This window comes from Monodelphis domestica, chromosome 3, assembly GCF_027887165.1.
Source record: "Monodelphis domestica isolate mMonDom1 chromosome 3, mMonDom1.pri, whole genome shotgun sequence".
Lineage (NCBI taxonomy): Eukaryota > Metazoa > Chordata > Mammalia > Didelphimorphia > Didelphidae > Monodelphis > Monodelphis domestica.
The window spans coordinates 225,629,618-225,643,646 of NC_077229.1; the positions used below are offsets into that span (position 1 = coordinate 225,629,618).

General features: G+C 38.6%; 1 protein-coding gene across 4 annotated transcripts in view; it reads right to left on the reverse strand.

Annotated features, from left to right (window-relative positions):
- Window positions 1-7,265: 7,265 nt before the first annotated feature.
- The window catches only part of NFATC1 (nuclear factor of activated T cells 1), a 217,662-nt gene continuing 210,898 nt past the window's right edge, over window positions 7,266-14,029 (reverse strand). For all 4 annotated transcript variants that reach the window (XM_007487818.3, XM_007487820.3, XM_056823543.1 and 1 more), the window contains exon 10: window positions 7,266-9,230. In XM_007487818.3, the coding sequence (XP_007487880.1) occupies window positions 9,181-9,230 (50 nt within the window). In that variant the 3' untranslated portion in view covers window positions 7,266-9,180. The remainder of the gene's footprint in view (window positions 9,231-14,029) is intronic.

A 14,029-nucleotide genomic window follows, 5' to 3' on the forward strand; every position in this document is an offset into this window, starting at 1 on the left:
CGATTAAGTCAGGAAATATTTTTAAATTAAAAAAAGGGTTTTTTTGTGGGTCTCTGAAAAATGTGTATTCTTCAAATGATAGCCATATTGTTTGAATGAGTTATAAGATCCCCAGTGTCCCAGTTCTATAACTTTTACTTAGATTTCTGTTATCAAAAGTATTGAATAGAGTCACCTTCGAATCCCCAAAGAATTTATTAGGTACCTGAAGATACACGCACACACACACACACACACACACACACAATACATATACACACAGATATACACATGTGTATGTATAGATCAAAATATGTATATATTCTGTATCTATGTCTTTAGATTGATTTATCTAGCTCTCTATGGAACAGAGAGAAGGTTAATTACTAATGGAATGAATGGAATTGAATATGAGAGGAAGTAGTTTGAAAGACAGTGTGTGTGATCTATCTATCTATCTAGTCTAATTTATCTGTCTGTCTGTCCATATGTCTACCTATATGGCACTAGGTAGCGCAGTGGATAGAGCACTGGCAGGAAGACCTGAGTTCAAATCTAGATTCAGACACTTGCTAGCTGTGTAACCTGACAAGTCACTTAATCCTGTTTACCTCAGTTTCCTCATCTATAAAATGAGCTGAAAAAATGGAAATGGAAAATCACTCCAGTATCTTTGTCAAGAAGCCCCCAAATGGGGTAACAAAGAGTCAGACAAGAATGAAACAACTAAAATATATTAATAGGTAGTTGGATGGATAGACAGACAGACAGAGATAGATGACAAGACCTGTGACTGTATTATAGGGAACTCTTAGTGAAGAAACTCCCTCCACCATGCAGACCAAGAGCTGTTCTACAAATGAGATTCTTAAATAATTGCCTTAGCTAATTTGGTATTAGGTTTCTTGGCCAGAGTCAATATATTAGATGTAGGACTTGATCCAAGGTATAGAGTCTATGCCATGCTGCCTCTCATATCTAAATATATAGAGAAAAATAGGGAATGATCATGTCATTTTTTAATCCTTATATTCCATCTTAGAATCAATATTATATATCAGTTCTCAGGCAGACAAGTGAAAGGGCTAGGAAATGGGGGTTAAGTGAATTGTCCAGGGTCACACAGCTAGGAAGCTTTTGAGGTCAGAGTTGAACCCAGGACCTCCCATCTCCAGGCCTGGCTCTTTATCCACTGAGCCACCTAATTGCCCCATGTCATTTCTTTTAAAAGAATTATTCTAAACTTAATCCTATTAATATTTTCTTACAAATGGATTATAAATGATGAAAAATCAGGGAAAACAAATTCCCACATTGGCCACATCCGAAAGCGCGTGCTTCTGTCTGGATCTTGAATCTTCTCTATTAAGAGATGGGTATGGTAGCATGCTTTATCTTTGGTCTACTGGAATTGTGGCTGGTCATTGCCACTAAAGTTCTCAAATCTTTCAGTGTTGTTGGGTATTTCCCTTAAGGAGGCATTAATGCTCTATATTCACTGTGTATTTCTGCTCAGTTCACTCTGCATTAACTCATATAAGTGCTCCCAGCATTCTCGAAAATCATCCCTTTTGTCATTTTTTATAGTACAATAATATTCCATTTCATTTATATACCATAAGTTGACTAGACATTTTCCAAGAGCCCCCTTTAATTTCCAGTTCATTGCTATAATAAAAAAGAGCCACTATAAGTATTTTTGTACATATTGGTGTTTTTCCTCTCTCTTTGATCTCTCTGGGGACACAGGCCTAGTAGCAGTTTTATTGGGTCAAACAGCATTTTACTGAATTTTCATGTATAGCTCCAAATTACTTTCAAGAATGGCTGCACCAATTCACAGCTCAAACAAAGGTACACAATAACTTGCTGGTTGGCTACAGGGTGTGGGGGAGGAGGGGAAGAGGAAGGAGGGGAGGGGAAGAACCATGGAAAAATATTCTAAATCAATTAATTAAATAAACTTTTTTAAAAAGTACATGATAACCCTGAATTTACTGGAAATACCTCGAGCCCGTCTCCATTACATCCAATATAAGTTCTTGATTTAGGTAGATACTCTTATAACTATATTAAGGAAAGATTCATTCATTCCCATTCATTTTAATGTTTGATTTCTAACAGAAATGAGTGTGGAATTTTTGTCAAAAGCTTTGAATTTGGGTTTGTGCTTGGGTCAGCCTCTGCTCTTTTCCATCCCCTTAGACGGTGAACACAGGCCCTGCTTGTTCATAGATGCTGTAGGACTATACCTTTCCTTCAACAGGAATTCCTAGGTTTTTACTCAATTGCCTGGTGGTTCAACTTGGGGTTTGGCCTCAGCCCCTTTTCTTTCTCCTCCCTAAATAGAAGCCGAGGTTCCATTTCTTGTGACTCTGATAAGCTCCAATGAGGGATAAAGAAGAGGTCGAGTGGCTTGACCAGAGGAACAATAGAAATGGCAGAAAATGAAGAATACTAAAGGGCCACATCAATTCTTTCTATAGTAGTAAAGTCAGGGACTGTAATTTGATTGTGAGACAAGAAATAGGTCCTACAGTTCCCAGAAATAAGATTTAAATCTTGAATCTTCATTTATTCAATTAATCAATAGACATTTATTATATACCTACTGTATACCAAGTGTTGGGCAGAGAGAAAAGACAGTGCCTACAATCTAATGGGGAAACAAATGCAAACAAATATAATCAATGCAAACCATATGTGGGATAAATAGGAAATAATTAATTGAGGTGAGGCAGTGGAATTAAGAGACATTGGGGAAGGCTCCTTGCAGGTAGAAAGGTTGGATTTTAGTTGGAACTTAAAGGAAGCCAGGGAGGTCAGTAGTCAGAGCAGAGGCCATTCATCTTGGGCGGGGCTACAGTGAGAGAAAATGCCAGAATCTGAGAAAAGAAGTATCTTGTTCTACGTCCAGATGTGAAATCTACTTATTTAAACAACACCCAAATATAATCTTACTATGTCCTCCTATCCACTTTTTTCTCTTTTCTTAAAACAGAAGGGTTACTACTAGAGTGGAGTGATTTAATAAAAATAAATCCATTAACCTTAGATTATAGCTTCATGTTGGCAAAACTGTGGTACATGTGCCAGAGCAAGCTGGTGGAGGCTGCTCCCTTTCCCCTCTCCATGTGAACCTGAAGACATTTCACACATCACCTCTCCCTCTGCTTAGCAGCCCAATGGGAACACTTCTTTCCTCCCCTTTCTGGGGTAAGGCAGGGGCTCACAAGTGGTGTGATGGTTGCAATTTGGGTACTCAATCTCGAAAAGGTTTGACATCACTGCTGTAGCTGATTTAGGGTCATAAGACTTAGGTTCATTTCCCATCTGTGTGATCCTAGAGAATTCATTTTTCTCTTCTGTAAAATGAGAGGATTGGACTAGATGGCCTCTTCCAGCCAATGGTGATTCAGTGCTGTACAATATAACACAGCCATCCACAAAATGCAAAGCCTGAATTAGCCCTTTTTGGAAAGGACCTTTAAAAGTTCAGATTTGAAAATTGCTCTGGTCCCAAAGAGTCAGAAAGACAAGGCAAAAATGTTAAAGGCTCCCCCAATTCAGCCACAGTCAGATACCACAGTGAAAAGATCCAATGACTAGAGTCTGGGGACCAGGGTTCTAAACTCTATTTACCACTAACTAGTTAGCTTTCTCACTTTGAGCAAATCACATAACTATTCTGAGCCTCTGTTTCCTCATGTGTACAAAGAGGACCCTAAGGCCATAATGGGTAGAAGGAATTCTCAGCTTTTTGTGGGGGATGTGGAGGAAAAAGGGAGTGGAGGAAATAATAAGCTAATGATCTTCTCCATAAGTTAAGAAAGCACCTTTAGTGAAAGGCCCATAATGACATTTGTGGGAAAAGTGTTTTCATTGGTGAACCTGGTGTCTTTTGTTTGAATCCAATGAGAAGTTTGATTTCTTATTTTTGTCAAATTTTTCCTCCAGTTATTCAACTGTGATATGGAGTAGCCCAATAGACTGTTATTTGGAAGTTCCAATGGCACCTTCAAAATGTCTTAAACCATGGACTTTTTCAAAGGCTTCATCTTGATGAGGGAATCTAGAATAGTGAGACAGAGGCAGACAAAGTCAGAGAGGGACATGAAAAAAGACAGATAGACAGAGACATGGACACAAAGAGACAATGCCAGAGAGGAACAAGACAGAGACAGATAGAGACAGAGAGCCCATAGTGCATGGAGGATTTGCTCCCCGTTTGGGGTTTTGATTATGAGTGAATATTACATCATCCTAGAATTCATTTGATTTTCCTTTGAAATAAGGATCTTTGAACAAAAGGTATTTCTTATAGATTCATTGAAATGCAGACAACAAACCAAAGTTGTTTTAGGGGTAAACTCTAATGAGATGTATCAAAGATTCCACCCAACAGCCATCTTACCATACTTATCTTAACTTCCCACTTCCTTCTTTTGGGTAATAACCTTCTTTTACTTATTCTAATTGTCACTACTTTATCCCCTCTCAACCCAATGGAGAGAAATTTCTCTTTTTAAATCTTTAATTAGACACAAAGAGAGACATTCTCCTTACTTGACAGTCACTCAATACTGTTTAGGATATACCACCTAATTGGATAAAATGGAAGCTACCATTGACTCAGGAGTACAAAGGCACCTTGAAGAGGCCAACAGTTGTTGGGTTTGTGTGTAGAGAGGATGAGAATGGGTCTTACCAAAGTCTGGTGACAAGGAATCTTCCAGGTGTTTAACAAATTTTAACCTGTATCTTTGAAGTTTCCCAATGGATCATTTAGAACAAGCTATTGCAGACAAGCACAGTTGCTTATGAAATGCCTTATAGATTCCAAAATTTTAGCCAGATAAAGTTAAACTGATACCCTCTTTTCCCTGAAGGAAACAAAAACAAAAAACAAAAATACCAAAAATCATATCTTGCTGTAAGTAGATGTGTGGGCATTTCCTTGAAGATATGATATGGAGACCAAGGTAAGGTCTTTGGAGACAGAATATATTTTTGGATACCATCTCTGACACTAGCTGGGTAATACATTTAACCTCCCTGGGTCTCACTTTTCCCATCTAAAAAATGGGGGAATTGGATTAGATATACTCTGAGATTCCTCCTAATTCTAGATCTATGATCCTATGACTTTCAAAAAACAAGCCCCAAAAGTACATGAAAACTAAGAAAATAGGTTAAGGTAAAACCACATAGAAATGGCAAGAGCTGTAATGGCATCTTGGAAAGTTGCCTGATGTTGGAGTAATTGAGAACTGGTTTTTGGTCCCCAGCTCTGCTCCTGGGAATAGTTTCATAACATTAGGTAAATCACTTATTTCTTCTCTCTGGGTCTCAGTTTTCCTCGGCTATAAAATAAACATCATACACCCTATGGTTTCTCAGGTCTCCTTCACCTCTAATGATCAATAATATAATATGGTTTCAAGGGTGTCGGATATAAAATTCACTTTCTAAATTTAAAAGCATTTTTAAGGAATGTAGAATGCAAATATTGATCTTTCTGAAAGAAAAGATTTAAAAGAAACAAATGACCTCTCTCCAACTAAACCCACTTTCAAACAAAGTTTCTACCATGTTCTTTGTTGACAAGAAAAGAACCTATGGTTCCCTCACCTAAGTCTAGAACTTGGATTAGTGCTACTGGTCTCTGTTCTCACAATATCATGATCAGATAAGAAGAGAATGAACTTGTCTTAGCAAAGAATTGTAGGAAACTTCCTGAAATTGCCTACCTCAGTCTCTTTCTCTGCTGTTCCCTTTGGGCCATTTGGCATCTAGCATTCTAGGGTTCTGTTAGGTTTTGGTAGGCACTGGGGTCTGGGCAGGCTCCTTCTGAGAGAGTTCCATAGGTATACTGCCTAACAGTACTAGGTGCTCAATAAATTGGCCAATAAGAGAGTAGAGCTCAACCCTCCTCCTTTGTATACTCTCCTCTGTACTTCTCCGTTAATGACTTCTTCCTTTTCTCATGCTGAAAACCAGGCCTTCCAAAGAGTTACTATTCTGCTAAACAGGAGATAGCTCAGTGAAAATGTATGATATCATTGGTTCACTATGACCAAAACTGAGCTTAAGCTGTTGTTGCCACAGAATCTAACAGGAGGAAGAAGGAGAGATTGCTCTTCTAACAGCAATCTACTCCTGGCGCTGCCTGTGAGTCTTGGAATGCCAACCACCATCTCAGAAGAATCAAGATTGGAGGTAGCCCAAAGGGCAATAGAAAAGACAAATGGCAGACATACGTTGGTTGCTGCAAGTGGCCAAATAAATGATCAAGGAGCAAGAAGGGCTGTAAAAGACATCATTTAAGACTTTTATGATGAGTCCTTGAAATACTAGAAGAAACAGAGGAGAACCTCCAGGTCTTTGGGTACATCCTCTGTGGAGAATTTACATAAAGATATAGGCAGGAATAGCTCAGGGTCAGGTGTGTGTGTGTGTGGGGTGCCACATAGGTAGAGAGACTACCTTCCCACTACACATAGGTAGAGAGACTGCCTTCCCATTACACATAGGTAGAGAGACTGCCTTCCCATTACAACTTGGAATCCCCAGATTGCCATCCTCTTGTAACTGGCTCCTGGCATTCTTGCTTTTTCATTAAAAAATGAGAGTGAAGAAGTGAAATTGTGTAGTTGGCTAATGATTAGAAATGATAATTACTTGTGAGGAGTCCACATTTCATGTCTTACTTGGGCACAGCCATGTAATATCTGTCCACCCAAAGTTTCAAATTGGAGGAAATATGGGAGATGGGAAGAAAGAGCGAAATATCTAACAAAGAAGATGTGGTATTTTAAAGGCTGCGTGTGATGTTGTAAAAGTATTGCTGGATTGCATGTGTGCATGTGTGTGGTCAAAGCCTCACCCAGCATATTCCTGAAAGCAAAAATAGTTGGCCTACATTAAAGCCCTGCTCTCTCTTTACTGATGTTTCTGAAGCCCTGAGTGGATCACATCTGAGAACTATCTCATCCATAGATTTCTTTTCTCGGCAGCAGCTTCTTCTCAATGTGGAGAGAAGAGAAAGAAAGGTACCGAATCTTTTGGCAAGAGCCACTCAATTCTATACTAAAATAGTCACATATGCAGATTGTAATAAGTTGCAAACAACCCTCCATGGTTTTTGAAAGGACTTCTGAAATAGATATGCACAATCCATAATAAACAATGTTTACTACAAGACAGAGTTAAGTTTTCAGAATGCTAGAAGGAAGAAAAAAGTAGAATTTATCATGAGAAAATAAAGCACTCTCAGACTAATTTCCAGCAAAAAAAAAATAATATATATAATATATTGCTTTATTGGATCTATTTTCTAACTACAAAGGTAGCTTACACAACTATCCAAGTTTTTACTTTAAAATGGTGGTCTACAGGACATGTTTCATGCAACTCCTATGATGCTAAGTACTTGGTAAATAACTGGGAATAAACAGGTAAGGAATAACATAGCTTGCTAGCAGGAGCAGTAATTGCCCAATATGTACAGACAGCCATATTTCTATTCTCAGCTCTTCACAGTAATGTGCAAATGTTACAAATATGGCTTTTGGGTTCTCCGGTTGGTTGTTTTTTCAGGAAAAAATAAGACATAATTATACAGAAGAATACGTGAAAAGTTGCTTCTTTCTGTAAGAAAGTTCTTCCATTTCATGACACAGCATTTAAGTAGTAATTTACAGCCTCTACCTGAGGGTGTAATACAGGCATGTTCCATAAGGGGGCATTGATTCCTAAGGCACAATATTAAGGTTAAACATCTGTTAATTAAGCCATGCTTTTTTTGTTGTTGTCATTGTTATATGAAATAATAGGTCACTGCTAGTAATAATGTGGAATAAGCTGTCCATTGTACAAAATGCAGTAATAATAAAAGCTAAGCTAACGTATTAGGTGCTCCATTAACATGAACTAATTTGAAAACATCCTATACAGCGCTGCATATTAAAACATTGTTTTTGGTAATATCTTTCTTTCATGAAGCAGAGAGTTTATAAGGCTTCTGTGGAATAATAATCTCATAATTGAACAAATATTTTACACTCCTTTGTAATGGTATTTACACTTAATTTCATCTTTTGCCATTTGGTAAAGAACATGTTCTCTGTACGCATCTTTCCTGGCTTTCTAAAGTGCTTGTTTAACTGCATGAGGCAAGAAAAATGCTTATCTGTTGGTGGGGTGATGGCCCCGCACAGAAGTAGCTGAAAAGTCATATTTGGACTCTGAAATGCATTTCTTAAAAAGGATTTTTGATTATTGCTAAACTTGATGCCCTCGCTGGGCTGAAGGCTGACAATCCCCAACTCTATTATCATTTGTTATACATAAATATATGCCCTATATATGTATGTACATGCAAATGCAAGATCTATCATGTAATAGACAGATATCAATTTTTTGTCCGTTAATCTATTTTGTGCTATTTAACTTACTTGTGCTATGTTTGAAGCTAGATTAAAATAAAAAAAAATCTTAGCATGCTACGATTAACAATCCTACGGTTTACTAGCACAGAGGGGAACAAGGCTATGATGAAAAAGCTGAGATGACAAACTGGAAGGATTCTGAAATGCACTGAATAAGGCAAGAAATCATCAATTACAGCAGAGGAAAAGTTGAAGAACATTTAGGAAACTTCATAGGCTCTCCCTCCATCACCCCTCATGGGCAGTATTCTTTTAATTTAGAAAAGGATTAAGTATAAGAATGAAATCTTTGATAATTTCTACTCCTACAAATACTCATATGGTAGCAAATTCAAAGCTTACTAAGATGCTCTGATGCCATGATCTGGTAAAATAAGGCACTTCCAGTATCAAATTCCAGCCGTGCCAAAGAGATTAAGCCTGGGTCCAACTTATTCTGTTGTCTCCCCATTTCCTCCCATAAAAGGTGCCACCACACAGTTTGTCTCCTCCACATACATCCTCCTCCTTTTTTCTTGAGATGACTTGTTTTTTCTCCAGAAGATCTTTCACTGATGAAGTCAAAGAGCTATTTCTTTTGATAACTCAATAGAAATCTTCAGCTCTCAGCATTCAGTAAGTTGGAAGATCCAAGTGGTACCAGGTAATATATTCAGTTCATTCAGTTAAAAGTCACTTGATGCAGAAGCTGACCTGCCAGCTGCAGAGAAACCATGTGGCTTCTGAACGAGTTCCAATATTGCAAAGCAAGCTATGCATGGACGTTGGTGCTGGAGAGATCGTTTCTTATTATTTCATTTACTACAAGAGAAAAAAAAAAGAAAGAATTATTAGGATGAAGCAATTGCATTGAAATGTTGAAGGAATACCTCTCCAATGGTTTCATTAGGATATGCTCAGTGTGTGAAATGTATGTCATAAAGTTAATAAAAACGTTTTCTTTGACACGTCTTACTTTTTTAAGCCCTTTTACCGTGTTTGGCCAGGACATGCAAAACATTCAACATACTGGGGATTCAGCTCAGCAGATGAAAGTTTAAAATGAAGCCTAATTCTAGAATTTAAATCTTATCCAGCTTTCCCAATCCGACCCCCCCCACCCCCCCGTAGAATAGAAGCCTCTCTTCCCAGTGAGAATACTTTGGGGTTTTCTCTTTTTATCCCCAGTGTGTAGCAGAGTGCCCATTCTGCAGTAAGTCTGTTAATGTTTATGAAATTGAATAGTCTGTAACTCAGTTATTAATTGGCCTTTTTGACATTGCGATGGCATATACAAAGTAGAGGTGCCAGGTGCTAAGCTTGATGCTTGGAAAATGAAATGTTGCTTCTCCAGGACAGGAACACACATGTTGATTTTCCACTGTGCAATATAGAGATTTCATAAGGCATGGTGGTGGCATGTGTGTGTGTGTTTAAAGCTATCAGCTTCTTTGCTATATCTGTCAGCCCATTAATTGTATTTACATACAAGTACTCTCTTGTCTTCCTTACATGCCATATCAAGTAGCCCAGGTGCATTGTGCCCCTTTCCTCTTTCTTGAAGACTGAGGTTGGAAGGAGAAAAAGAACCATCTTTTCAGGATTTGAAGAGAAAGAAAGCATTCATCTCTTTCTCAGCATCAGGCAGTGTGATGGGTGCACTGACACTGAGCGGCTTTCTTTACTCCCGCCTCTTCTTTCATTCTCTTATTTCCCTGTAGATTGTCAAGCTGCACAGTTTCCCACACTCAAACGATGTCCGTTTATCAGCTTGTGATTTTTGGCAGATGGACAGGAAATGACTGAACCTGGCAAAGGCCAGATCCAATGAACTGCACAACATCCCCTCTCTTTCCACCCCACCTCCAGCTACCATCACAGCCAGGCGATTTGCTCTATGATAGGGAAAATGCCATCAGTACCACTGTCACTGCCTCTCATTTTCCTAACATTATTTGGGGGTGGGGAGCCCATGTGTACGTCATGGAACTGCCCAAATTTCCCTTTGCCCATGGGCTGGAGTGCAGGCCATCCAGATAAACCTCATGTGTTTTCTGCAGAGGCCCCGGGCTGTCTAAAGTCAACTTCCTGTAGCAATTAGTTGCTGAATACTTCATCACCACCACCCCCAATACTCCCTCTCCAATCTCTTTCAACTCCAGGCCACTTGTAAAAGAATAACAATAATAAAATGTGCACAAGAGAGTCAGGAATTATATCAAATGAGCCTCTGGCAGTTAACTGGCACCATTTTGTAATTGTGAATCCTTGCTAGAAATAGACTTAAACTCTATTGATTCATTCACAAGGTGATAAGAATCAATGAAGTCAACCTTCTTAGCAACTTGCTTGTCTTAAATGCTTATTCTGGGCAAGCTGCTGTTTCCAAGAATATGTTGGAATTACAATCCATTTTATTAAGAAGGAGGGTAGATCTCTGTTGTTTCATAGACTAGTTAACTGTAGCAGATCAAGTCAAGGGATTCCAATATCTTCTGCTTTGCATTCACTTATTCATCGATTTGCTCATTCTCTCTAACTACTAGAACTATCCTAGACACCTGGGTGATTTCCAGAAATGCTAAAGGTGACAAAGAAATATAGAAATAAATAGGTGAATGAAACCATAAATTCCCCCCAAAGATGACATGAGGATAACTTCTTCAGTGTGTAATCCACTAGAAAAGGTTCAGGCCAGCAACTTCTATACTGGGCCACTTCCCATACTCTAATGAGAAGGCCAAAGAATTCACAGGTTAGTGTTCAATACATCCACGTGAAAACAAACAAACAAAAAAAACACAACAACTCCCTCCACAATTTCCCCCCAATTCTCCCCCACAGTACATATGATGTATGTATTTACTTGAAAACTACATGCCTGCATAATCATTTTCTTTACTAACTACCTACCACTGATTAAGTTCACCAATTCCTTTATTTTAATAATATGATACATGATTCAGGAATGTAATACTAAAAGCCCAATATGAGATTATTTTTGAAATGTTACTTCATTTCTCATCCTCTGTCTTGTTTCTAATTACCTACAAATGTGTCCTCTTTCCATTTAATAAGTAATTTATATTGTCAAAGAGCATCATTTCTGGGGATCAATTCCCCAATCCCTGGAGATCACATTGAAGCTATTTTCTCAATGGGATGCAACATTAAATAAATGGGATTTTTGTGTATCAACAGCAATATATTAGCCAGGTCTGGCAAAGATCTATTCTTTATCAGCAGAAAAGCTAGGCCTTTGATGATGGGGAACTAAGTTAGCTAGAAAAGAATCAGAACAAATAAATAGCCTCTATTTATGAAAGTGGAAAGAACGTCTGGGAGATGCTATTAATCCATAGAGTGTCTTTCAATGAAAATTCTCTAAAAGCTGGTGGCTTCAAAATTCAGATCCTGTCTGAAAGTACAGGAACAAACTTTTGAGGTCTCTTCCAATTCTAGCACTCTAGGAATCTCTGCCATCTTTCCCTTTTATGATTTAGACATTTCAATTTCAAATTTGAACCTTATTCTAGTAAGGACAGAGGTTTAAAGGAAGAGAATGAGATGGAAGGAAAAAAAATTGGCTGATCAGGTGCTGAAATTTTTGTCTTGTTAAATAGCTAAGCAGTGACGTACATACAGGGGGAGGGGGGATAACACCTGCTTGAAAAGATGAAAGGGGAAGAAACATCAGAAGTGGGCTTCCCCTTGCTGCCCACTGATGCACCTGAACCTAGAAGGGAATACCCTTAAGTGGGTGTGAGCCGGGAAAAAATCATTCAGCATGTCACTTTGCAGTCTAGGTCCTCCCTGAACCAGAGACTGTGACATGCCACAATGTGGGATCCTCTGTGACTGGTGAATGAACCAATTTTCTCACCATCCATCTCTGTCCATTAGTGCCCCCACTGAGAACTCTGGGAAGGGGAGGGCTCCTTAGAAAGAGAATGGCGTGTGATTTCCAAAGACTTTTGATACTGATAAAATGGCAAAAGTCACTTTTGCCCAAACTGGCAATCTGATGTGTCCAGAGATGCTTATCTACTGATAATCACAACCTGGGGTCAAAATGTCAGCCTGGACATGGTCTACCTGTTTGAGCAACAGGACCATAGGAGACCCATAAGACTACATTTACTCTTGGTTCTCTTTACCATTATTTCTAATTTACTCCATGGGATCGAGAGTCACATCTGGAGCTCACAGCAATCTCTACAAACTATATGTCAAGCACATTTGATGAGAAAGGCCTTGGAAAACTTTTGATCTTCTCCAGAGCCATAAGCCTCAGTAAATGCATGTCGTCTGATTGATGATGGAGCGATAAGCCTACTAACATGAAGGAAAGTATGATCACGATCGCCTTTCCCAGATGGAATAGACACAGAAGACAACTGAGGGATGAGATCACTGCTAAACTGAGAGGAGAGCCCATGACTTCCATTATAACTGAATTATTGCTTTGGAAGATGGTGGGGGTTTCTCTTCTTTCAGTTTGAGGACTGTTTGGACTCCATGCATATAATTGCCACTGGGTGTTCCTTACTTAGTTTTGTTGTATCTTCTGGGGTGGTGGGTGGTGGGGGAGGAGGTGGTTTTCTCTTTTTTGATATGGTTGCTTTTGTAGTTGACACCTACGGCTTCCCACAATGCCTACTATCTACTGATACTTTCCATCTTATTATTCAGCCTTTCCACTGACACAAAATAAAAATACATAGTACTGAGAATTGCAGGTAGCATGTGACCCTCTGTACCTGTCAGAAGTCTGAAAGAGGAACCTTTCCTTTGCTCAACATCAGATGCCACTGCAACAGGATGTGGTGAGCTGTTATACCACAATTTAATTTAATAAGGAGGGTTTTTTCCCTTATATTTAACTTTTCTCTAAAATGCCCTTGCAATGGAAACTGCTTTTTTTCCTTCCTAAAAACTAAGGTCACTGTATGTGGTGGTTTGAATTCCCACTTTAAACTGGGATATTACAGGCACACAGAGACCATACACATGTACAATTTTTAAACCTATTAGGATGTGGACTTTGGGAGGCATTTTGGTCATTTCCTTTAATAGCTTGAGGGGGAAAAAGCAGAATCCTACCTTTTTCTTAATTTACCTCTCTTTGCTACATCTTTGTACTTGCCAGAGAGATTCATTTAAATGTCCCCCTTTCCCCCCTTCATTAGATATAGAGATCTTTTAGTCATTCAGGAAAAAATGTGCTGTCCAAGTATATCAACTAGTTGATTATGAACTCTCTCCTTCTACAGAATTCTCATTTTAAATTGACTGCCTTTCCTTCAGAGTGATTGCCATTTTGAAAAGGTCTTGTTATAACCATGTATTTTAATGAAATATCTCTAAGTCATCCTGTGGATTTTTACTAGGCTGTCTTTTCTAATCACCATACAGAGGGAGCAAGAGGGATCCAAAGGCAGCTGTAGAGTCCAACATTCATTAAAAATATTTTGCTGACTAATGTGTCTGTCATGCTCACCTTGTCCACAAAGCCTCTCTTATTTTTCTAGACCCTGCAGTATGGAAAACAATTTAATGCTTTTCATTTTATTTTTTTAACTAAGGTGTGACTACACATTTATTTATTAGGATTTACAAAT